General features: G+C 39.1%; 1 protein-coding gene across 1 annotated transcript in view; it reads left to right on the top strand.

Annotated features, from left to right (window-relative positions):
• Positions 1 to 15,149, top strand: part of LYPD6 (LY6/PLAUR domain containing 6) — a 129,052-nt gene extending 113,903 nt beyond the window's left edge. Inside the window, exons 4-5 of the mRNA XM_012659278.1 lie at positions 12,753 to 12,883; positions 14,783 to 15,149. Coding sequence (XP_012514732.1) covers positions 12,753 to 12,883; positions 14,783 to 14,950 — 299 coding nt within the window. The 3' untranslated portion in view covers positions 14,951 to 15,149. The remainder of the gene's footprint in view (positions 1 to 12,752; positions 12,884 to 14,782) is intronic.
• The last annotated feature ends 12,290 nt before the right edge of the window (positions 15,150 to 27,439 follow it).

Here is a 27,439-nt window from a genome sequence, read left to right as displayed (position 1 = left end):
ATTCTCAGAATTACTCTTTACTCAGAACTTTGCCAGCTATTTTTAAACCTTAAGTTCTATCAGCTATACAAGATATATAATTTTTTTGTATACTGACCTTCAAATTGCAGCGTCTTTGTCCAAATACTTTCTGTTAATACAGTTGCTTCAGATAGGAAGCATCCATTTGATGCTTTTGCCTGTCACGTTTATTTTAACCACTGTCCACTGCGAAGTCCTGTTTGGTCTCACTACCTTAACATCCCTTCCCAACTACCTTTTTGGACTTTGCCTGGTGATAAATACATTGCTTTCTGAATTTCAGTGACTTGCTTTAAAAGAGAGGTTTCTCAAGTGAGGGTGTCAGCTGTCCTTAAGAAATGTGAATTTAAAAAGAAACAAAACAGGAAAGTATCTGGAAGCTTCCTCCAGAGGTGCTGACTGCAGGGTAAAGAAGACCAGTTGTGACTCAATCGGGTTGATGAATATTTATTTATTTTTAATTTCTGCCTTGAGGATTTTCTCACATGGCATAAGAGAAGAAAACATGTCTTTTTAAGGGCTCTATGGAGAATAATTGATAAAAGCAGAAAAGCCAAGAGAATAATCTGATGCCTGGATGCCAGAGACCATGTAATAATTCCTAATTAGGGCGAGATTTAAATAATTCAGTCTATCTGCGGCTCAATTTGTAGTTCATCCTTTTCTTAAGCCTATTTTCTTTCATCTTACGTTCTTTTTTCTTTCACTTTCAATTTTACTGAACTTTGAATTGAGGTGTAATATACATACTGAATAGTAACCAGTGTGATGGATTTTTGCAAATTGAACACTCCACATAAGCAGCACCTGGGTTAAGAAACTGACCACTTCCAGCCGCTCAGAGGTTCCTGCGTGCCTGTTTCAGTCACTTTCTCCACCGCCAAGGGGCACTGTTATGGGCTGACTTATGACCCCTCCAAATTCATATGTTGAAGTCCTGACCCCCAGTACCTCAGAGTGTGTTTGTATTTGGAGATAGGGTCTTTAAAGAGATAATTAAGGTTAAATGAGGTCATTCAGGTGGGCCCTAATCCAGTCTCACTGGTGTCTTTGTAAGAAAAGACTGGACACAGACAGGCATAGAGGGAAGATGATATTAAGACACAGGGAGAAGATGGCCCCAGGAGACAGGTCTCAGAAGAAACCAGCCTTGCCAACATCTTGATTTCAAATTTCTAGCCTCCAGAGATGTTAGCAAACTTTTGTTGAAGTCACTCATTCTGTGGTAAGATTTTATGGCAGCCAATAACATAGATTAGTTTTGCCTCTTATTGGGTTCCTTACAGAAATGGAATCATAAAGTATATACTCTTTTGTGTTTGACTTCCTTCAATATTATGTGACATTCATCCATTTTATTAGATATAGTTGTAAGTCATTCGTTCATTCTCCTTGTTATGTGAATATAGGCCACAATTTATTCATTCTATCGGTAACTGACATTTTTGGAGTTTGTACAAATAGTTCTTCTATGAACATTCTAGTACTTATCATTTCTGTTGGATATATATCTGGGGTAGAACTTCTGATTCATGGAATACACACAGGTTTACTTTTAGTAGATTCTGGCAAATAATTTTCCAAAGTGGTTACTATATGAAAAATTGCACTGCTGGTAGAGTGTAGTATTATTTTACTTTCAAAGTTGATGAGACCATTCAAAATAGAGAATGGAAAAGTTAGACATCATAGAAGTAAATTAACATGTTTTAATTTGGTTGAACTTTGAGTGGAAGAGGTCAGCTAGATGTATCCTTCCTACCCATCCATCTCTGTTGATAATACATTAAATGCCTGCTATGTTGTGCAAGTCCCTGTGTTATAATTTGGGAGGAATGCAGACACCAACAAGAATGGACCTTATTCTCAAGAATATTATAATCTAAAACAATAGATCTCAACCAGGAGCAATTTCCCCTGCCCTACTCCAAAAGATATTTGTCAGTATCTGGAGACATTTTTGATTGTCACATTGGGGGTGATATTAGCTTCTAGTGATGAGGCCATGGATGCTGCTAAATATTCTACAATGCACAGAACAGTCCCCTCAAACAGAATTATCTAGCCTAAAATGTCAGAAGCACTAAGAAATCCCACTTCTAGAAAGATGGAGCAGATGTATTTCTATTCCTCCTGCTAAGTAAAGCTAAAAATCCCAAACGTTACATATTTAAAAACAAGTAAAACAAAATAAAAATAAAAAGATTCTTAAAGGTAGAGAGAAAATGATAGAGTAGCTAGGGACTTCAGGACCCAAGGAACAATGCAGTAGTGAAATCACTGGATTTTCTTTCCGTCTCATATATTCTAGACTTAGAGCTGAAGAAGTCAACACCTTGAAAATGCCACAGGCACTGACAAAATAAACCCCAACAAAAGTTTGCTCTCTCAAGCCAAAGGACCAGGAAGGGGGCAGCCTAGAAAGAGAGAAAACTTTTATACAATAACTACCTAAAAGTTTATGTGGCATTTGCCTGATGTCTACTCCAGCCAAACACCACAGAAAAAATTGTAGTCCCACCCATACCAGCAAAGGCTGAATGGGGAGGCTTGACTTTCCTCCCCAACAGGCTATAATGAGATGCCCCGACCTTCCTACTGGGATGGTATCAGAGAAGGAAAGGAAGGGGACTTTTTTCCCCTCCAGGAGGTAATGATGTCTCCCCCACAATATCCATGGAGACCATGTGGTGGGGCCTGGACTTCCTCCTCCACCAGCAACAATGAGATGCTTCTACCCCACTCTGCCAGGTTGTGTCAAAGGAGGATTAATGGGCAGTCAAGACTTCACCACCACTCAATGATAATGAGGCTATAATGTGCCCTTCCCACTTCATTGCATCAATAGAGGCTACATGGGGAGCATTAATGAGACACTCCTACCACTCTCAAGCAGACAATATAAGTTCCAGAATGTCACAACATAATACCATTATGTCCAGGTTTCAATAAGAAATCACTTGTTATGCCAGGAAGATCTCAAATTGAATGAAAAATGACAACAATAAAACAAACATTGAGATAAATAGAGATGTTAGAATTATTTGACAAGGATTGTAAAGCAGCCGTAATAGAAATGCTTCAGTAAGTAACTACAAACACACTGGAAACAAATGAAAGAGTCTTTTATTAAAGAAATAGAAAATATAAAAAAGAATCAAATAGAAATTTTAGAACTATATAAAATACTATACCTGAAACAAAAATCTCAATAGATGGGGTCAAACAGCAGAATGGAAAGAACAGAGGGAAGAATCAATGAACCAGAAGATAGTATAGAAATTATTCAATCTGAACAACAGAGAGAAAATAGGCTGAAAAAAATTTCTGAACAGAGCCTCAGGGATCTGTGGACTATAACAAAGGAGTCTCAGGAGAACAATAGAAAGAAGAAAATGGAGCTGAAAAAAATACTCAGAGAAATAATGGCTAAAAACTTTTCAAGTTTGGTAAAAGATAATAATTTACAGATTCAGGAAGCTGAACAAACTCCAAAGAGAATAAAACTAAAGCAATCCATACAAAACCACACAATAGTCAAACTTCTAAAAACTAAAACCAAAGAAAAAGTCTTGAAATAGCAAGAGAGAAAAAACACCTTACAGAGGAAAAATTAGTTGGATGACAGTAAAGTTTTCATCAGAAACTATGGAGGCCAGAAGTGAGTGGTATGATATTTTTCAACAGTTGGGGGTGGGGGGAAGCCATCAGTGTAGAATCCTATATCTAAAACAATATCTTCAGAAATGTAGAGGACATTAAGACATCCTCAGCTGAAGGAAAACTGAGAGAATTTGTCATCAGCCAACCTACCTTTAAAGAATAGCTAAAGGAAGATCTCTGTGCAGAAAGGAAACAATAAAAGAAGGAAGAAAGAACATAGTAAACAAAACTATGCCCTTTACAAAACAACAGATTGTCCTTATCCTCTTGAGTTTTCTAAGTTATATGTGACAGTTGAAGCTAAAATTATAATGCTACCTGATGTGGTTCTAAATGTATTGTAGAAGATTATTTAAGACAATTATATTATAAATGAGAGAGGGCAGCAGGATTTAAAGAGAGATAAGGCTTCTATACTTCACTTTAACTGGTAAAATGATCATGCCTATGCATATAATTTAATACTTTATAGCAAAAAAGCTATACAAAGAGATATACTCAAAAGCATTGTAGGTAAATCACATGAAATTCTAAAAATTATTTATGTAACACATAGGAATGCAGAAAAAAGTAAAACAGAGTCAAACAAAAAAGAACAAACAGAAAACAAAAAAAAACTGGCAGAATTAAGTCCTACCATATCAATAATTACCTTAAATATAAATGGTGTAAATACACCAATTAAAAGAAATGGATTGACAGATTGTGCTAAAGTATTTACACATTTACACGGGTCTGTAAAGCATGACCCGAGTGTATGTCATCTATAAGAAATTTACATCAAAATGATGATATAGGCAAAATAAAAGTAAAATAATGGACAAAGATATCATACAAACATTCATCAAAAGACATCAGAGTAAACAAAGTTACTAGAGGCAGAGAGGAACATTATATAATGACAAAAGAGCCAATCCACCAGGAATATATAGCAATCTTAAATGTGGAAGCATCAAATAACAGAGCTGAAAGATGTATGAAACAGAATGATATAAATGAAAGGAGAAATAAATAAATCTACAATTATAGCTGGAGACTTCAGCATCACTCTTTCAACAACTGATAGAACAACTAAAAAGAAAATCAGCAAAGATATAGAAGAACTCAACAACACCATTGACCAACAGAATCTAACTGACATTTACAGAACACTCCATCCAACAACAGCAGAATGAACATTCTTTTTAATTGCCCATGGAACACATACCAAGATAAACTATATTCTGGGCCATAAAGCAAACCTTAAAAAAATTTTGAAAAAATTGAAAGTGTACGAGACTGTTTTCTGACACAATGGAATTAAACTAGAAATTAAGGACAGAAGGGTAAGAGAAAGATCACTAAATACTTGGAAACTGAACAACACACATCTAAATATTCCATGGATCAAAACTGAAGTCTTTAAGGGAAATTTAAAAAGACAATGAACTGAAAGAAGATGAAAGTATGACATACCAAAATTTGTTAGACACAGCTAAAGCAGCACTGAGACAGAAATTTATAGCACTAAATACACACATTAGAAAAGAGGAAAATCAATTCTCTAAGTTCCCATCTCAAGAATCTAGAAAAAGAAGAGTAAAAACAAACCAACAACAAAATAAAACAAAGCAAAACTAAGCAAAAGGAAGGAAATAATAAATATAAGAACAAAAGTCAATGGAGAATACATATATCAAAACATTATGTTATATGACATAAATAAATACAGTTTTTATTTGTCAATTAAAAATCAATGAAGAAAAACACTAGAATAATAAAGGATGAAAGGAAAATAAGGGAATTCTATGAACAACTTTTCAACATAAATTTGACAACACAAAGTACCACAATTCACTGAAAATGAAATAGATAATTTAAATAGTCTGTAACGATTAAGAAAATTAAATTTATAACTTAAAAGAACTCTCCTGGCCAAAATGATTTCACTGGAGAATTCTATCAATTTTGAAAGAGGAATTAACACCAATTCTATACAAAATCTTCCAGAAAATAGAAGGAAATACTTCTCAATATATTTTATGAAGCTAGAGTTACCCTGGTACCAAAACCAGATCAAGATGAAAACAAACAAACAAACCCAAACTCCCAAAATATAAAATTCCAATCTATTATTCTTTATGAATACAGACACTAAAATTCTCAACAAAATACTAGAAAATAGAATTTAGCAATATATAAAAAGAATTATGCACCATGACAAAGTAGGGCTTATTCCATGGATACAAGGCTGGTTTAAAGTTTGAAAATCAATGTAATCCACAATATTAACAGGCTAAAGAAGAACAATCACATGTTCATATCAACCACTACAAAAAAAAAAAATTTGGTAAAATTTCACCCCATTCATGATTAAAACCTCTTAGAAAAATAGGAATAGAGAGGAACTTCTTAAACTTAATAAAGAACATCTATAGAAAACAGCTAACATTATGCTTAATGGTGAAAGCGTGAATGCTTTCCTGCAAAGATGAAGAACAAGGCAAAATGTCTGCTTTCACCACTTTTATTTAGTGTAGTTCTGTATGTTCTAGCCAGTGCAATAAGACAAGAAAAGGAAATGAAAGATATACTGATTGGAAAGGAAGAAATAAAACTGTCTCTTTTCAGAGATGACATGATTTCTATGTAGAAAATCCCAACAAATCTAAAAAAAAAAAAAATCCAGAACTAATAAATGAGTTCAGCAAGGTCATAAGATACAAGATAAACACACAGAACTCAACTGTATTTATATATGCTATCAATTAACACATGGACACTGAAATTAAAAATATACCATTTACAATTGCTCAGAAAAATTAAATACTTAGAGGTAAATCTAACAAAACATGTATAGGACTTGTATGGTGAAAATGATAAAACATCAAAGAAATAAAAGAAAATATAAATAAATGGGAAGACCTACCATGTTTATGAACTGAAAGACTCAACATAGTAAAATGTCAGTTCCCCACAGATTGATATGTGGGTTTAACACAATTCCTGTCAAAATTTCAGCAATATTTTCTATAGATATAAACAAGATTATTCTACAACTTATATGGAAAGATAAGGAACTGGAATAGCTAAAACAATTGTGAAAAAGAAGAACAAAGTGGGAGATATCAATCTGCCCTATTTCAAGATTTAATGTATAACTACAGTAATCAAGGTTGTAGTATTGGCAGAGGGATAGACACACAGATCAATGGAACAGAACAAATAAATAGACTCTTAAAAATATATCCTATTTTTGACAAGTGTGCAAAAGCAATTCAGTGTAGGAAAAGAAAAGCTTTTCCACAAATGCTGCCAGAGGAATTGGACATTCATGGGCAAAAAATGAACCTTGACCCTATCTCCTTTTACAAAAGTTAACTCAAAATGAATCACAGTCTTAAATACGAAATGTGAAACTATATAACATTTAGAAAAAGACACAGGAGAAAATCTTAATAATCAAGGATTATTAATCAAAAGTATGACCCATGAAAGAAAAAGGAATAAATTGGACTTCATCAAAATATAAAACTTCTCCTTTACATAAGACCCTGCTAAGAGAATGAAGAAACAAACTACAAAATGGGAGAAAATATTTGCATATCACATACCTCACAAAGGACTGCTATCTAGAATATATAAATAATTCTCAAAACTCACCAGTAAAAAAATACACGTAATTTAAAAATGGGAAAAAATGTAAACAGACATTTCACCAAAGAAGATAAACAGATGTCAAATAAACATATGAAAAGATAGTCAACATCATTAGCCATTAAGGAAATGCAAATTAAAAACATGACTTATCACTATTCATCTTTCAGAATGGCTAAAATAAAAAATAGGGACAGTGCCAAATGATAGTAAGGATGAGAAACTAGATCACTCATACATTGTTAGAGGGAATATAAATGATGCAGACATTCTGGAAAACAGTTTGGCAATTTCTTAGACAATTAAACATGTAACTACCATACAACGCAGCAATTCCACTTCTGAGCGTTTATCCAAGAGAAATAAAAACTTATGTTCACATAGAAACCTCTACACAAATGTGTATAGCACCTTTTTAATGATGTCCCCACAATGGAAACAACCTAGATGTCTTTTCAGTGGGTGAATGGTTAAACCAGCTTTGGTACATCCATACTGTAGAATACTACTCAGCAATAAAAACGAACCAACTATTGAAACACGCAACAATCTCCAGTGAATTAGACTGAGAGAAAATGCGCAATTCCAGAATATTATATGCTGTATGATACCATTTATGTAACATTCTCAAAATGACAAAATTATGGAAATGGAACATAGATTAGTGGTTGCCAAAGGTTAAGGAAGAGGTAATGGCAGGAGGGAACTGGGTGTGACTGTAAAAGGTCAACATGAGGGAATCCTGTGGCTATGGAATGTTCTGTATCTTGACTGTATTAATGTCGATATCTTGATTGTGATATTGTACTATAGTTTTACAGTATGTTACCACTTGGGAAACTGAGGAAAAGATACAGGGGCTCTTTCTATTATTTCTTACAAACACATGCGAATCTACAATTATCTAAAAATAAGAGATTTAATTCAAACAAACAAACAAAAATTGACCTTTAAAAAAAAAAGTCAATCATGCCAAGCTTGAAAGACCCTGACCTAGAAGGAAAGTCAGATATAACAAATAAGGAAGTTAAGAAGGGCTGTGGCAACATGGAGAAAAGACAAGATTAATGTCTATGTGGTTGAGGGAAGGTTTCACAGAATTTGTCACATTTGGATTGAGCCTTGAAGAACATCAGGTGTCCAGATACAGAAGACAGGAAAGAGTATCCAGACCAAGCTAAGGATGCACAAAATTTTTCACTGTGAAGGATGGTCAAAAAGTTGTGGTTGGATGTCTCAAGGTATATATGGACGATGATGAGATAATTTGGGGTGTCCATCAGGGAGAACCTTGAGTAATAAGGGTGGAGTTTCAAATGCCAAGTTCTGAGTTATAAATGTAAGTGATGGTTCTATCAGGGAAGCACTGTTACTCCTAATCACTGACACACAGCTTCAGTAGCAGAGAGAGAGCAAGGGCTTACCTATTCGCCACTCAGGTAGGCCAGATAAACCCAACAATTCAGCAGTCAGGACTTCTTGACAATTCGGTGTCATTCATGCTTCCATAGGTGGTGAGTGGCATGATCTGACCTTTGTTTCAGTAATATATCTGCTGGTTGCCCCACACTTGCATTTGAAAGGAGAGAGGTCATAGAAAAAGAAAACAGGAAATGATGAGGTCCTGAATTGAGGAAATGGAAAACAGAACAGAAAAAACTAGGTGGATAATGGAGATGTTTCAGAGGATTTGGAGGCTCCAGACTGGGGAGAGAAGTCTGAGCCAATTCTAAATTTCTAGTTTAAATTTCTGGAGAAGATGAAGGTGCCACATTGCAGGAGGTCCCTTCCTGAGACAGGCGCACGTGAAGATAGACAGGTGCAAGGGGGAGGGGGATGATTCGTTTGGTTTGAGACATGTTAGGTGCGAGGCGATGCTGGGCTGTGTCTGGGAGATGGCTGGTAATTTGGTTCTATAGCTCACACCGGAAGATGTGGCATCGGAGGTTTGGTGAGGGCACTTGCGTGAGAAGAGAGCTAGGACAGAACATGGGAGAATATCAACATTCAGGTTAGGAAAAGGGAAGGGAACAGAAATGTAGGAGAAAATCCAGAAAACCACAAAACTCTGAAGTCCAAGGTGGAGAATCTCCCAGAGGAGACCACATACAGTGGAGTCCAGAGCCACAGAGATCCTACAGGGTCAGACATGGGGAAAAGGCATGGAATGTGACACCGAGGGGTACGGTCATTGCATGGCAGGAGCGTGGCGGAAGTCAAGAGCAGAGGGCACTAAGGAATCGGTGCAGGGAGCATACAGGTAGCTGTCACTAGCCTTTTATTTTCAAATATATTAATAATTTATAATATTATTATTAAGGTTATTTTCCTCTCGTTAATTTTGCACCTGAAGAATTTTTCTCTAGCATCACTTTAATCATTATGTAGTTTATAAAGAAACCAAAACCAGTGAGCCACAAAGAATAATTGAGTGGCGAGAAAGCCTTTGGCCAGAGAGTTGGGAATTTTTAATGACTCATTTTAATTCAAATCATCTTATGTATATTTTGTCTAAATACAGTTTCTTTTATTTGAAACTGAGTATTGGTGGGTAAATGAATATTTGCTGTTTAGCTTCAGGTTATTTTAAAATTTCAGAACTAAGTTATGGACTGTGTGTGTCTGTGTTTATGTGAATTTCATGAAAATTATATTTTCCAATAGTTGATTAAGCTCTCCTTCCCATTTCTGATTTTAGTTGAATGCTTGTGAGTCTCACAGTAAAAGACTTTTGTTTCACAACTTCTGGAAATACCATGCCGTTGCAGAATATGAGATTTTAGAGGCTGAAACTAACCTGGTAGAAATTCAAATACATCTTTTATCTTTTAGATAAAAGCCTTTGAAATCCTTTTAGTGTGAGGTTATCAGCAGGCTTGATTCTCATATAACCTCATTACTAACCCAAGGATTATTCAAAATGCATGGAGAACAATGCTCTGTGGCTGAAACTCGGTTTTTATTGCTACTACAGTCCAGTGATAAGCCACATGCGGCCCACCTGATTCTACCTGGGAAATTCCACCTGCTTGCCTCAACACACCCTTGGAGATCACAAGATCACAACACATATTGAAGGCTCTCATAAATTGCACACTAAAGAAACCTGTTCAACCTTATTTGAGCATTTCCAAAACTTATTTAACCAGAGAACCTTTTCCCACATTATTTCATAACTCACCTAGGGGTTTTATAAGATAAGAGGTGGAATGAATTCTTTTGAGGGACTGACGCTTCAGCACTGAGATCTATTCTGCTGGAAGAAAGGGCAGTGTTCTCAACATATTAATGTCTTTGTTTTATGGATTGGACTTGGTGAAGTTATGAGAAAAAATTCTTATCCAGCGTCATCACTGATCTCCTTTCCCTCTCCAGAATGGCAAGAATTGGCTTATTAGGTACTAGGGTTTTGCATATTTTCCCGAAAAAATGTTTTCATCAGTTGTTGCCTCTACTTTTAATCAATGGAATAAATTCCCCATTAATGAATTAATAAGAGACTGTTATGGACAGAGAAGTATGAATAAAAAAGTAGTCATATCAAGTTCACCAATTGTTATTTTAAGGCTCACTTAAAACAAGATAATTCACTACTAGACAAACTTAATTTCCCAGGATGAAGTTATGTAGTGATTTACTTATTCCATAAGCCTATGATTTTATCTGCTCAGATTTACATGTGGAGCAATAAAACCTCTGGCATCTGCTCCTAGTTGTCCGCAGGAAGAGGAGACAGGAGATAAGAACATTCCTGATTTTATTGCTTTCTAGAACATTTGAAGTTGGGGTGGGGGTGGGAAAGATGTGCCTGTCATGGCCATAAATGTCCATGGAGTGTGATAGCAGAGAAGTAAACCAGTCCTCTTTGGAAGACGCGGTAAATCTCTCAGGCCACTGGCCTTCGTTCATCGAAAAAAAAAAAAAAAAAAAAATCAGAGGAGAGCTGCTGCCTCCTCTTCATCAGAAAAACAATCACTCCAACATTAAAATAGTTTGGGGCTCCACAGGACCCTGAGCAAGATCGGAACTGCTGCAACCCGATTCCCACTCACAAAATTCTGGCTGGGGTGCAGCGTGGGGACAGCACTGACTCAGACTCTGTCCAGGCACACTCCCCAATAACAGAACCACTGGGGAAGTTGCTGACCTTAGTAAGACTCGATCAGAGGCCATTTGGGGTTCCCGTCAGTGGCTGTGTCTAGGGAGACAGTTACAACCTGAGATGTGTCGATGCGGTCTGTATTAGCTCATTCTCAGGACCTAGTTCTTAAACTTTCTTCTTTGGACATTAGTACTTTGGTTCAAAGCTGCCAAAATTGTGAAAGAATCTGGTGGGAGGAATTTTTATTGCCCAATAAATAATATCATAGGAGGTCATAATTCCATATTAGTCCCTCAATATCCAAAATGTATAAGGCATGCAACGTTGGGTTCAAAATATGGATGAAAAACAGCTCAGTGACATTTCTTAAGAATTATTCATTTTCTATTTTAATGTGAAAGTAGAGCAAGAACATTCTCCTAAATCCTAGGCTTAGAAAGCTGAACGCTGCCTGGAGGCCTTAAAGAATTACATTGACAAAGCCATTTTTCTTCGGTTTTTAAATTACAAATAAAAAATTCCCCAAAGAATTTTGGAAGAAATTTCAAGTTTTCAGACTCATAAGATGCAGAGGGACCTCTGGAATCTCCCATCGTTGGCTTCATCTGTCATCTGAGAAAGACACTGAAATCATGCCAGGGAGAAGGGAAGCTCTTTAGTTTTGGAAAACCTTCATTGTTAGGTTAGCTGTCTTCTGTAATGCATCCTAGCACCCAGCTGTGCTCACTGGCAAGAAGTTCTTTCTTTTGGTTAGAGTCATTTTCTCCTGACACAACGAATCCATTTTTAATTGTTCTGTCCTTGTGACTAGCTGGTACACACACACACACACACACACACACACACACACACACACACACACACACGCCAGCCTCTCCTATAGTCTTTTATCTCCTACAAGTCCACTATTACCTGCCTAACTTCTTTTAACCCTGTGTTCTTTGAACTTCTTTATCCCCTCATCTTCCTGAAAATTGCTCTAGTTCTCACCTCCTAAATCATCCCTCCAAATCACTTACCCCCTAAAAACAAAAATCAGTACAGTGGCAAAATTCGTTGAAAGGCAAGGAGTGATACCACTGCATCTTGATTTATGGGGATCCTGCTGAGCAAAGAGATCAATATTCTTTGAAGGCTGTCCTGCTACCACAGCTAAGTGAATCTCTCCAAGGAGAACTTGGAGAATGGACAGAAACTCAATGCCGGGTACATCCTATGTGCTGTTAGGTCTCTTCAGGAATTAGAGTGTTGAGATTCCTGTTGTTCTCCTTCTGGGCAGGCTGGGCTAACATTTCCCATCTTAAGTAAAACATATTTTCTCTGTTGACAGAGACCAGATACTGCTACACTCAGCACACGATGGAGGTCACAGGAAACAGTATCTCTGTCACCAAACGCTGCGTCCCGCTGGAAGAGTGCTTATCCACTGGCTGCAGAGACTCAGAGCACGAAGGCCACAAGGTCTGGGCAACAAAGCAAGTGACGGGTACAGCATAGTCAGCCTCCCTCCTCTCCAGACATCTGCCAGCGCTCTCCCGCAGCTTCCTCCCCGCTCCCCCATGTAGGCTGCCTGTGACCACCTTTATACCCTTATGAAACGATGTTTCCTTTCCTGTTTGCTGTCAAAGAATACAAATTTATACCAGAGCGCAGGACAACTGGTATAAATTGTGTAAACACATACCAAGAGGGTATTAAAAATTATTGAAGCCTTTTCTTCACTCAGAAGAAAGTAATAAAGCTAACAGAAGGAAGAGGAGCAAGGGACCAGTTACGTCCGTCACGGAAAGCACTGCAGATGCACCAACAATTCACTCGCCAGAGGAGGGCCAGGGCAATTGAGCTGTGATAACTTTCTGTGAGGTGGGGGCTCGTGTCTTGACTGGGATGTCAGTTTGGGGAGAGTCTCCATTGGCTCTTGAGTTATTTGTGGGTGACGAGAGACCATCTTCTTGTGGGTTTGCACCCCTTACACTTCATTTGGGGCCTGTATACAGAAGCACTCAGTGTAAAATGGACTTTGGCAGCAGCCTTGAAGGAGCATTTAAAGACTCAGAGAAAGGCGGCCTGACCCATGGCTGGAGCACGGAATGCCCCTGACTCTCCTGCTGGTGGGTCAGGGTTGTACAAATGACCTTGGCCTCTGTCCAGCATCTTCCTATTTCTCCCGTTAGGCCGACTTCCTGGTGGTTTGGGGCAGGGCCTACTTTCCATACCTTGGAACAGCCCTGTCAGTAAGAGCTTCTTTTTCTTAAAAAGGCAGACACCTAATTTTCTAGCAACTTCTCTAATACGCTAAGAATTAAATTTTAAAATATGATCTGCTTACTCATTCCTGGCTTGAAATGGGTAAAACCAAGGGCTTTATCTGGCCCTCCAGCAAGCTGGGCTTAGCTCTCAGGCATTGCTGTGGCTCCTTTGCCAAGGAGAAGGTTGAGGATCAGAGAAGTTATGTCCTGTGCTCAGGTCACACTGCTAGCCAGTGACAGGGACAGAATCCCAACTCGCTTCTGACTTCCAGTCGCTCTCTTTGACATCATACTGTCTCCCTAGCCCAAGTCCACTGTAAAGACTCAAGTCTCTGCAGGTTAATGACTGTATAGGATATTAACTATTCCATGACTATGAATCACCTGGGGAGCTTTATAACATGCAGATTCTAATGCTCTCAGGCTGGGGCAAGGTTTGAGATTCTGCATTTATAACTCCCAGCTGCTGTGGAAGCTGCTGGCCTGTACTTTGTATAGCCATGACCTAAAATAACTTCTGTCATGAACCCTGTGGGTTTATTTCTTCCTTGTGATCCAGGAGTAAAGTGGTATAAAGCAGGAGTCATGGCACAAATGAAAACCCTTCAAACTTTAACTGACCCAGTGAGAATGCAGATGACTATGCAGATAGTTCTAATGAAAGTAAATATTCAAGTTTAAACTACCTGGGTTGTTGCCACTCTCACTGTGAAAATTTGGCAAATGAAAGTTCACTCAAGTAATAGTTTCTTCAAGAAGTCAGAAAGAGTTTCTTTGAAAAGGGAAGGGCAGGTTTCATCATCCCTATTTCACAGTGGAATAGCTGAGGCATAGGAAGGCGAGAGATCTCTGTAAGAACCACATGGCGGGGTGTCAAAAACAGAACCCGGATCCCTCGAAGTTTAGGCTGGTGAGTTTTCATTTTGAGGTTGCTTCTAGGTGAAATATTATCCCCATTCTTCCTAAATGTAAGGTTGGTGTCTCCTTTGTAGTACAGGTAATTTTCCTTTGAGTCTTGCCGTGAAAAAGACGATTCCTTTAAAAAACCCCTGCCTCCTTCCAAAACCTACCGGCTTCTCCTCACCCTTCTTTTTCTCTTTCTTTCTTTCAGGTCTGCACTTCCTGTTGTGAAGGAAATATCTGTAACTTGCCACTTCCCCGAAATGAAACCGATGCCACATTTGCCACAACGTCACCTATAAATCAGACAAATGGGCACCCACACTGCATGTCAGTGATAATGTCCTGCTTGTGGGTGTGGTTAGGACTCACATTGTAGCAGCTCAATGGCGCCACGTTTAGTAGTGATCCATGGGACCTTGACGGTCCACAGTCATGCATGAGTCATTGGCCTGATGGTTCACTGTGAGACACAACACCCTTAGACGTCGTCATGGCCAAGCTTTGCTACTCACTGTGAGGAACAAGCATTGCTTCAGTGTAGTCATTCTGAGTCTAACCAACACCCCATCAAAGCCAGCCTGCCCCCAAGATAGACCTTGAGTTCTATGCCACAAACCTTTCTTTTCACTCCAAGAAATAGATCTTCATTTATTTATTGAGATATGGGGTTCTTAATTTGGAAGAATACATGCATGAGATGCAGGAAATTCTGAGACCGTCTGAAATGTTTGGGATCTATTATATGGACACCCATAGATGTTTGTTTTTCAGCAGAAAGGTAAAAAAACCCCAGTGATTTAAATACTATCATGAATTCACTTATTGCTTTAGAATGTTAAAACTTTGATTTCAAAATGAATGGACTATTTTCTTGGAAATTCTGGCCGAGTCCCTGGAGTAGTAGTAAGCAATTTGTCCAATTTAATTTTCTCAACATCCTTCTCCCAGTGCTGGAAATCATATTCCCTCTACTCTGTGTGGAAGATAAGGTGTATTTGTGGGGCGACTGGAGAAGTATTTTCCCCAACTTATCAGAGCTGACATCCATAAAGTGGCTGTTATTCCTCCATATAATTGGTGAGATTGGCCTTGATTTGGCACCTAACAATGCTCTGTGAGATCTTGGATTCCACCTGGGCTAGTGGTGTCCAGAGTCCCCAGATCAGGATGGGGCTGTTTTCTCCAGACGTGGGGTTCTATTCAGGCATAACTAATCTAGACTGAGAGAGGATTTCAGTGACAGGAAGATGGGTAGAGGTTAGTCCTAGTGGGCCTAGTGGGCCCAGTAAATGGCTCTATCATCTTCTTCCTTTGTCTGCAGTTTACACTGTCAAAAAGCCCCTTCCCCAAAACCCCAGTGACTTTAGGGAGAAGGTTCTGCATTAATTTGTCTCTAGATTGATAGGGTACAAAGACATAATATGCAAGGCTGAGAGGAAGGTGGACCTGTGAGGTGATGGCAAGACTAGTAAGGAGACCCGGCAAGAAGTTTTTGTTTCTTTTAGATACTGCTTTTCAAGCAGATGGTAAAATTTTCACCATCCTTCCTATATTTTTGGCACCCCAAGTTACGATTTTTCTTCTTCCTTGTGAATCATTTTAAACAGTATTTATTTTTGTATGGCATAACTAGAAACTAAAATATATTCTAAAAAAATTCCTTATTCTGAACAAAATGATCAAATTAGAATACTTATTTTTCAACAGTGGTAGAGCTTGTAATATATGTTTGTGGAAAGCTGTCTATGATACTTGCACCAGTGTTGAAAAAAGTTATTGATAACATGTTGTGAGCAAGAGTAATGTCTTTGCCTCAAGGATTTTTCTCATGGTTTCCTCAGTGGTGTTGTCCCAGAAGTATTCAGGTGGTGACCATCACTGGTCTGAGTTTCTGTGCAGGGTTATGGGGCATGTTTTCATGAAACTGAGTGGAGCCATGGCTGATAAAGAGGACAATGTTGTCAGGGTCCATCTGTCCTGCACAGAAAAATGTCTCTGGCTCATAAAGTGAGAACCCCTCAGGGACCAAATATGAACCAACAGCAGTAACTCTGATACAAGATAATCCCAATTGCATCAAATGGCCTTAATTCGGAGTTTGGTAGGCTTATCAATATGTTGCTTATACTTGGGGAGGGGAGAGTAGAGGGAAAGAAAGCAAGACATGTATTAAGCACTTCCTGTGTGCCAGGCACTATGCTAAGCACTTTACATAAGTTAGGTCATATAATCCCCGCAGGAGCCCTCTAAGGAATATCACTAGTATTTATACTTTACAAATGAAGGTACTGAGGCTCAAAGAAGTTCAATAATATGATGCCTTTTCCTTCAGATTTAGGTTACATGAGATGAGGCAGGATTGCAAAGGAAAGGAAAGTGGAATTACTCCCCTAGGAAAACTTCCAGGCCTGACTTCATGGGAATTACTCATCTCATCATGTGGAGCTTATCTCACCCTGCTTCTGTAGGATGCCATTTGTGTGTGTACAGATGATGATATTTTTTCTTTGGGGAATAGGGGTATGGCTTCTTCATTCATCCCTCTTGCTTAAAGAGGAGACGGTTGATTTTGCATCCTAAGATGCTGTAAGACAATGACAATTTGATGTTGTACATATCGATAAGTACCATTTTTTATGCATGGTTATACTCCACTAACATCTTCCAAGTACTGCATGTGATTTGAATAAGAAACAAGAAAGTGACCACGCCAAAGCCTCCCTGGCTGGTGAACAGGGATCAGGTCCACAGTGGTGCAGATTCACCCACCACCCAGGAAGTTCTTGCAGACTCTGTACAGATGTCGCCGCATGCATCCCATGTGCCTGTTAGAATGGCTTGTGTTTAATTCTCTTGAAAGTGGTTTGCTCACTATCCTCAGCCTCAAGGAGCCAAGCAAGGGCCATTCATGTGGAAGGTCCAAGATTGGTCAGCCATCTGACTTTTCTACCACATTAAACTTCCCATTAAATCTCACCATTGGTGATGGCTTGAAGTGTAAAGAGCCATGATGTGTATATTAACCTATGTGCCACGTATTTATTTTTAGACTCTCTACAGCATTCATGTCAGTGTGGGATTAATGCCTAAACTTTGTAAATATTGTATATTTTGTAAATCAATGAATAAAGATTTTAAGTGTATCTCTCCAGGCTCCTCCCTACAAACGTACATGTCAGTCAATGATTCATGCACCCAGGTTATGTACAAGGCATTGGGCTTAGCACCACAGGGAACTTCCTTCCCAGAGCTTGCTTTCCAGTTGTACAGACAAGAAATACATGCATGAAAAGATACAAGACAACTCACCCATGCCAAATGATTCAAACAGATGGTTTAAATGCTGCAGAAGGAAAGATTACCAGACTTTTCAATCAGGTCTACAGTTTCCCTAGAGCATTTATTTGTTAAATCAGGAAGTATAAAAATACTATATGCATGTGTGTGTGTATAAATATACCACACCATTAACTCTTTATTTTTAAATCTTATTCTGTTCTTAGAGTGAATTATGTTAATGATGATACACTAGAAAACATTTTCCCTAGATGGCTTCTTCTGCAACAGGAAACAAATATTGGAATAGTATACATGTCATTTTTATCTATATAATGAATTTATTATATATTTCTTAGTAAAATAATAGACATTGCAAGCAGCCTTGAAAAACTCCAGCTTGTTTGTGATTTCTGGTTATTCTTTAATGCCCTATATTTTGAAATTTCTAGGGAAATCTTTTCCCTACAGTTAGAGGTTTTCTATTAGGTTCTGGATCAGTGATGTAGTTAGTGTTTCTTAAAGTGTCGTGTTTGTATGAAGATAGCTCTTATCCCTAACTTGCGTAAACAGCACTATGTGTTCAACATAAACAGCACTGCAGGTGGACTATGATTTGAGAAAATTTGATTTTTAAGGCATGGACTTACATGTTTACCTAATGTGGGAGTTTAAAAAGGATCCTTCACCTTATGAATGCATTTCGTATCTTTTTCCTAACACATTTATAAGATTTTATTTACAAACAAAATTTAGGGCGCACCAGGAATGTAAAAGTCACACAGATGTGGTGCTTTGGTGGCTACAATATAGTATCTTTTATCTGAAATACTTAAAGAGTGTGCACAAATGGTTTCAGTGAATTTCATATAACTTACCTACTAAGAGTCAAATACGTGAAAATGCTTTCAGAATCTGTTATTAATTCTCATTGTAACTGGGGGAGCTTGGCCTTGGAGATTCAGACATGTTTCTAAGATGTTACAGCAACTTGGGGCAAGACTAAGACGTGACTATGAAGCATCATGACTTTAGCTTGACGTACTCTCCACTGGAATCTACTGAAAACAGGGATATGATTTTTTTATATATACATAAAAATCTCTAACATAATTTGGTCTTACAAAAATCAATGCAGATTTCCAAAATGTCTTTCAAATCAAACCATTTTCAGCAATTTCTATCTTTAGCTAATTTTTAAAATGATGGCCTCTCTCATTAGCAATTACTATTGTCTTGCTATTATTACCTTTGACAAATTTTAAGTCCATTTCAGCTGCTGGAATTGGATGGGGGTGGTGAGCAGAGGGATTCTGTGTAGCTATACTTTAAACTGGGTAGAGATCTATAATCTAAAAGCTTAGAAATGATTTCTCAGGGGTTTTCTTTTCTATTCTCCTAATAGCAACTCTCATTTTTGTATATGATTTTATTTTCAAAGCTCTTTTGTGTACCTTGCTTCAGTTGATCAACATGACCCCATTTATAGCTTTCACAGCTAAAGCTTTGGAAGGGTTTAGGGAGGCTCCACTGGTAGTTTAAACTACAAGGACTTTGGATTTCCGATCCAGGACTCTGTTTCATACACACTTGTCACCAGGATGACATGCATGATGGCCTCATTCTTCTCTGGCACTTTTACTAAAACACCACTTCTCAGGTCACAGAGGTAGGGTGAATGGAAGCTTAGAAAACATCTAGTCCTACCCCTTTGTTTTATGCAGGAGGAAAAAGTACCCCAGACAACCCAGATCATTTGTCTCTGAGAATGCAGCGTTGCTTGCATTAAAGAAAAGACAGAACTCATCAAAATGTCCCTTTGCTGATGTTCGAAGTAGTTAAGACATGGGTGACAGAAAACAACTTAGAGGCCTCCCCTTCCTTTCCTCTCACTGTGGGGTCGGCAGTGCCATGAGGGCCATAATGGTAGGGAAAAGCAAAGAATAGAATTTAGAGAGGGCAGATTTTGCCAAGAAAGCCTAATGGAGACATAGAGTGTTCATTCTAACTTGAGAAGAAAAGTGTTCTGGAAAAACAACATTCTCATAATCATGGCCTTAAAAAGCAGAATGATTTGTCCAAATTAGAGATCTTCAGTTATTCAGAAATGGTTTTCTCAGGGGTTTATGGTACATCCATTGTCAGAAACTGGCTTCCCGAAACCACATAGTAGTAGCCCTGTGCCTGGAGTTCAGACCTCCACTAATGTCCCACTGGGGAGGGACAGGGATTATATTGTCAAAGTGGGGAAAGTGTGTCTGAAAAGCAACTCTGTCAAGTTTAGGCAAAGTAAACAAAATGCCACCAGGATGTAGCCATGATGCAAACAGAAGGGCTAAAAATAAGTCACACCCTCAATAAATCCATTCATCCTTGAGAAGAATTCAAAATAGGCTTACTGTCTGGGCCCTGTTCTATCCGCAGAGAAGCCTGGCCGTTTGGGTCACAAGGAGTCTGCACCCAGCGTCCGAGCCCACCCTGTCAGCCTCCTCTCTGTTGTGCACCAGGCAGTGGCTACTGGCCCAATGTCACAGCTGTCTGCTGTCTGGCCTTTGCCCCAACCTCAGATTATCCCAGCCATAAAACAGGTCTATGAGCAAATGGGGACCTGCATCACACAGTGGCATGTGAAGATGAGTTGTTTGAGCAGCAGGATCATGCTTGAGATGCTTTGCGCTGAGGTGATTTTGGTGAAAGGTGCTGAGTAGACCTCACTGGTGGAAGAGAATATTTTTGGACTCACTCATGACTCAGCCTGGCTTGGCCCTCGCACATGTCAGCACTGGGCTTATCCCTACCTCAAAGGCTTTCTCAGCACTCAAAAGATTGGGCCCATCCCTGAATTTAATATGTTTAATTAACTAATGACCGTGTGTGTGTTTTGCCACTGACCTAAATACCAAATGTACTGTGTAGCGATGCATTCTCCTCGATGCGAAACAGCCTGAGACCAACGTGAGATGCATGATCAGACCTCCTAAGGACTCCCTTTCTTCAAAGTCAGATGATGTAACAAGAACTGAAAGGTCTATTTGGAGTATTTGGGAGAAAAGCATAGTGGTGTGTGTAGGCCAGGCTGGAGTTGAAGATGTTGAGAATGGGCAGAGTACAGATATTGACTTCAGGTTAGAGGTGAGAACAGACTTCCCAGGGAAAATGGTGTTTAATCCAAGACATGACAAATGAGAAGGTGTTAGGCTAGGGAAAAGAGTTTGTAGGACAGGCATCAGAAGGTCATTCCTAAATTTTAGGAACGCTATGAGGTCAGTCTTGGGAGAAGTTGGTAATTAGCTGTTGGTAAGTGTAACTTGAAAGTTGGGTGCCAATGGAACAGTCCATGATTTATTTTTCTAGATTGGCCTTCACTTAGGCTGCTTCTGTGATGATTATTATTCATCCCTGACAGTTTTTCAGCCCTGTGTGTCTGTTAGCTCATGGCTACCCATCAGAATCACCTGGGGTAGGGGAGTTTAAAATCTGCCTGATGTTTTAAAGCCCCTCAGACCAACTCTTCCAGCTGGCTCATAGCCACCTTCATTTTAAAGGAGGCTCTTGGGACAGCAGGAGCCTCTCTGTGCACTCACCTCAGCAACTCCGGGGTACCAAGGCAGTCTGCTAGGAATCTGATTTTCACGAGGCTCCCAGATCCCCCATTCAGTGGTCCTATCCACTGAACAAACAGGATAAAGAAATACTGCCCCAAATTCTCAGATGAAGAAAGATTAAGGGACAATCTCAAAGCCTCACAGCTAGTTAGTGACAGAACAAAAAGTTAAAACTGAGGTTTCCCTAATGCTAGTCTTGGCCTAATTCTGACATATTTTCATATATTAAATTTTCACTAAGAAGTGTATAATATCAAATGCTGCAAAACTAGCATCTCTTGCTGTTTGCAACATAAATTGCTAAAGCTTTTTTGCAAAGCAATTTGGCAGTATGTGTTGAGGGCTATGGGAATAGACAGATCCTGACCCAATAATCTCACTTCTGTGAAATGGCCTGAAGTACAGAAACACTGCTATGAACAAATTTGTTGCTTGCAGCATTATTTGTAGTTCCAAAAAAAAAAAAAAAAAGAAATAATTCAGGACAACCTAAATGTGCAAGAGTAAGGGAATCGTTAAGTCAACAATGGCACATCCACTTGGTATAGTATCAAAAATGATTGCTCTAAAGACATTCTCAATGTCAAATGAAAATAGCAGTGCTAAAGTCATATGTTCAATGTGTCATACCATCTAGGAAGCAAATCTGTACATTAAAAAATACTTGGAGAAAATAAACCAAAATATCTTCATTGCTTATGTTATGGTGATAACTTTTTATTTTCTTTTTTAAAAAAATATTTTCCAATTTTTATGCAATGTGGTTATATTACTTTTGTAATGAAAAACATAAATATAATAAATGGTTAAGACTATACACGTTAAGTTAATGGTTATTACTTTGGAGGTTCCTCATAAGTGCAGTTGTTAACCCAGGGCAGGGCTCAGGCCCTTGGAGCCTGAGTCTCAGTTCTGGCTGCCTGCTGCAGCCCCTGGGGAGCTTTAAAATCTACCAGTGCCAGGATCCTACCCCCGGAGATTTGAACTGTACTGATCTTAGGTGAGAAGATCTGGAGATCAAGATTTTTAAAAAATATTTTTAATAAAACTATTCATTTTAAGACAATTCCAAACTTACAAAAATTTTAAGAAGACAATTTTTAAATTTTGCTACATTTGATTTATCAAATGATTGTTTATTTTCTCAATAATTTTATGGAAGTTTACAAACATTATGCTTTTTTACCCCTTAATGCTTCAGCATTTCCTAAAAACAAAGATATACTCTAACATAAGCAGAGTACAGTTATCAAAACCAAGAAATTTGACATTGAGACAATAAACGTATAGTCCATATTCTAATTCTAAAACGAACATTTGACAAAGAAAGTAGTTACTGTGGAGGAACTGGCTGTTTTCTCATTGTCACTCTGGCTACAAAAGCCAAGAGCTACAAAGCAGCAGGAACCAACCATTACCAGGAGCCAGCCCTGTCCTTTCTCATCTGTTTGTTCAGCCTCCCTTCCTTCTCTGTGTGCCCAAACTTCCTTCCTGTCCATCCCGCCTCATTCCAATAAAGTCCTGTGTCAGTGGTCAGTTTCTGTTGCTTGCCGCGTAAGGACCTTGCTGGTTCAGAGCAGTTAAGCTGGAACTGTTCCTAGAATACTCAGGTCCTTTATGAGTATCTTTAGGCCTTTATGGGCTATTCTAGGACAGTCCCTTCTCCTTTTTAGGATACAAAATGCTCCAGGATACAGAAACTGATGGAAGATAAATGTTATTCCTGTCCACATCAAGAGATCCGACCACATATGACCAGGGCTCAAAGGATCAAATTTTGGCATAGGAAAAATCCTGGCAGGCTTTTTCTTTTCTTTTTTTTTTTGAGACATCGTCTCACTCTGTTGCTCCGGCTAGAGTGAGTGCCGTGGCATCAGCCTAGCTCACAGCAACCTCAAACTCCTGGGCTCAAGCGATCCTCCTGCCTCAGCCTCCCGAGTAGCTGGGACTACAGGCATGCGCCACCATGCCCGGCAAATTTTTTCTATATATTTTTAGTTGTCCAATTAATTTTTTTCTATTTTTAGTAGAAACGGGGTCTCGCCCTTGCTCAGGCTGGTTTCGAACTCCTGAGCTCAAACAATCCACCCGCCTTGGCCCCCAGAGTGCTAGGATTACAGGTGTGAGCCACCGCGCCTGGCCTTGGCAGGCTTTTTCTTAAGCAGAAAGCAGTGCCAAAAACCACTTCTCCCAAGACCTGAGGAAGGCGTGGCAGGGGACCTTTTGCAGACATGGGACTTCAGAGGTGACTGCTTCAGTTCCCTGTGTCTGGAGAGCTCCCTAGATGGGAGCCCAGTGGATGTTGTCAAGACTGGGCCTGTCACAGACACCCCCTTAGGTCTGAGTCAGAGGGAGACTGATGTCTGTGGGCCCAGGGGACACACCAGCCTCAGCAGGGGTCTGGGGGAGGATGTTGGTAGCCCACCTTTGTCTGGCATTCCGGTATTGGGGCATTCAGGTGCAAGGCTCCTGCCTGCCATGATAGGGGAAACTTTGACCAGGGAACTTCTGTCTGGGCATGTCTTAGCTCCAGGAGTTGTGGGCTGCATATTTCCCTGGAGGTAGAAAGATGCTGACAAATGCATTTTCTGCCTCTCTGCTTCTCACTCTCCAATCTATGTTGCTTGAGTGTGTGGGACTGTGCTAAGAAGGAAGGGAGGTTTTAATGTTCCCAGTGAATACTAAAGCATTAGAAGGTCTCTCTCCATTCTCTTTCTCCTGACTTCTTCCTTTTCTCAAAGTTTGTGACCCATTGGTCAAGAATGATTTAGAAGACTAAATGAGAAGAAGGCTTAGAATCAAACTCTGACTGTAAACAGAATGCACTTCAGGAGGTAAACGTATGCTATTTGCAGTTAGTTATAAGATTTTAAGTATAAAAGGATTTTAAATATTCTTACAACAAAAAATTGATAAGTATGTGAGGTGGTGGGTACGGTAATTAGCTTGATCTAATCATCCATGATGCAAATATACCAAACATTACATTGCATCCCATAAATATATGCAATTATTATTTGTCAATTAAAAATAGGATTAAATTTAAAAATTTTTTGAATTATACTTTTTTTCTGAAATGTTATAAAAAGAAGTGGTACATCTTACAATCAGTGTGATAAGTGCAGAAAATCCAGTGTATATTGCAGTGAAAAGGGAGAATCGTGAAACTGAATGAGCACCAGCTTTGGATCAATAGGCTTGCACTCAAGTCATAGCTCAGCCACCAAAAAGCTAAGTGATCTCAGTCAAATTTCTTCACATTGTGTTGAGGCTTGGAAGAGATCATGGAAAGCTCCTAGCACCAGAGCTAGCCCACAGTGAGCTCACGACAGGTGTTACTAGATTTGTGTATGGGTTGCTCTGCCTCCTAGCCATACTCTTGAGGACAGGGAACATCATCTTTGGACTTTCTGCCTAGCACGTATCTGCAAATAGTAACTGCTTATTAAATTTTCATTGACTTGAATTGGATAAACCCATAGTAAGTGTCATCTAATTGGGTTTGAAGTTCATGAGGCTGTTTGACATTTTAAAAAGTAGAGAAATGGATTAGTATGGAAGGGGACTCAACCTGACTCTTTCAGTGTGGACTGATTATCTCTAACCTATACCTTATTGCAAAATAAGTGATCTAAGTGTCGATGCTGGAGGGCTGATTGCAGCTTGGAGATGAGGCTGGGGTACATTTAATGTTACCCAAGAATTGTCCTGATGCCAGGGTTTCTGCCCAATGGGAAATCCATTTCGGACCAGACGCCAAGCAGAGATCGAAAATGGCTTTCATGGGAACAGAGAGGAGAAAGCTTGGATCTTATGAAAAGATCACAATGGCAGAGAAAAACCAGATACAAATACAGAATCTTCATAGATCCAGAGCTACCTCATGTTCCATGCACACCAGCCCTGTGGAATATGGTGACTGGGGGCAAGTCTTCCTTAGAAATCAATGGGTCAAGGCTTTCAGGTGGTTCTTTGAACAAGCGAGTAAGTAAAAATTAAAAACAAGAATCAAGAAATGGACCTTCTAGTTCAGGCCAATCCTAGTGGAACCAGAACTAGACAGAATAAGGAGAAGCACATCTAAGTCAAAATAATTACAACGAGCAAATGAGTAATTTAGGTGAAAAAGATCATAGACTGCAAAAAGGGACTGCATTTTTGGCATTTTTATTTCCCTAAGTCCCTCTAAGGATTTCTTTAGTACTGCCCATGCCCAGGCCAACAGTGGCAAAAATGTAAAAGTAGGAAACTCAACAATCTAGCAACAACTACTTCTCAGCCTCATTCTTGTTCTTGTCTTGGAACATTTGAGATCTAGCCACAGTGATTTGACTGCATGTGTTGAGTGCCTAGCCTAGTATCAGACCTATGTAAAAGGCTCCTACGAACTGGGCCCTCACTGGACCCCTTCAGCACAAACCCAAAGGACTTATAGCACAAGTTATCATAGCTAAGGGCCAGGAAGGGATGAAATGTTTGCCCCTTAAGCTGGGGAAGAGGAGGACATTCCTCATGCTCCTGAGGAGAGAAAAATGTTTATAATTCTATAATAAAATGGTGCACTGGTAGACTAAAGCAAAGCAACAGTTTTCACTCAGCACAGAATTGGAGTAATTCATCTGAAAAAGCATTAAATTGGATCCCAATTACAATTTTTGTATCAGTTTAATACACTTGCTGAGGTTAAATGTGTCCAGTTAGAGCAAGACTGGAGTCGAAAGGGAATTGCGCTCAGGTGTTTGGAGGACAGTGCTGCTGGGTGCTCCGTGAACGCTCATCATTGTGGTGCATTGTTGATGCTCTGCCACGTGCTTCCCTCTCTACCTGTGGGTCATTTAGGAATTAGAAACGTTCTAATTAAGCTGTCAGCACATATGGACATGGAATGCTCGCTTTCCACGTCATGAAACCCTCTCTGTTCATCTGAAGCTTGGTAAGTGGCTCTGCGTCCTGCTGGAGCCCAGAAGATTGTTCTGTATTAATAATATGGCCAGTCTTAGGGGTGTAGCTTCCATATTTACATACACTTTATCTTTTCAAAGCACCTCAAGATAATTTCATTCCCCCAATAACCCTGTTAGAAAGGTCAGCTTAATAACATTAGCCCTGTTTGAAAGATGGAAATATTCAAACACCAAGAATGTCAGCAGGAAACACACGATGGAGTTGGGTTCTGTTGGCACTGTGGCCTTAAAGGAACCGCCTGATCCCTCTGGACCTCAGGGTCACCATCCGATGAAGAAGTAGAAATTGATCAGTGGTTTCGAGAATTTTCTGGCTGCCAATATTTTACGATGTGACTCATATAGAAATATAACTGGAATATGTTTTACAAAAATGTATGGACCTTGGCAATGTTCGTTATTGTAGTATGCTCTAATATTATCTCTGTTCCATTTTACTATTTTTTTAAAAATCTTAATTTTGACCCATTGATTTCATGACCTCCTAATGGGTTGCAAGTCATAATCTGAAAAGCAGTGAAACTGTGTGATCACTAATGACCCTTCTGGTATTTACTTTCAATTACACACCTGAAAGCAAGAAATCAGGACTCAATACCTGGCCTAGAGACCACGCCCCTTCACTGCTCAGGTGTTGTGATAGGGTAAGGGTTTCTGCCTGAATTATGAGTTCCGTATTCACTCTTGCATTAATTCAATATGGTGTAGTCTTGTAATTTTTCTGCAATTTGTTCCATTACTTTTTGATGTGTTGATTAATTTACTGCACAAATCTTTTGGTTTGGGAAGACAAATCTGAGTTTGAATCAAAGCTTCACTAGTTAAACACCCTCCCTAATCTCTTATCTCCTTGCTTGTAAAATGGGGATAAATGAATTCGTCGTGAGGATCAGCCATAAGCTATGTAAGCCCATAGCATAGTGAGGGCATGTGGGGAGAATCAAACCATTGGTACATTCTTGATGGGTGTGCTGGGCATTGTGGTGGCACTGGTGTGACAAGGACCACAACCTGGAGCAC

The sequence above is a fragment of the Propithecus coquereli genome, unplaced genomic scaffold (assembly GCF_000956105.1).
Source record: "Propithecus coquereli isolate 6110/MARCELLA unplaced genomic scaffold, Pcoq_1.0 Scaffold118, whole genome shotgun sequence".
Lineage (NCBI taxonomy): Eukaryota > Metazoa > Chordata > Mammalia > Primates > Indriidae > Propithecus > Propithecus coquereli.
Note: the sequence above shows the minus strand (reverse complement) of the source record. Positions and strands in the feature narration are given on the sequence as shown.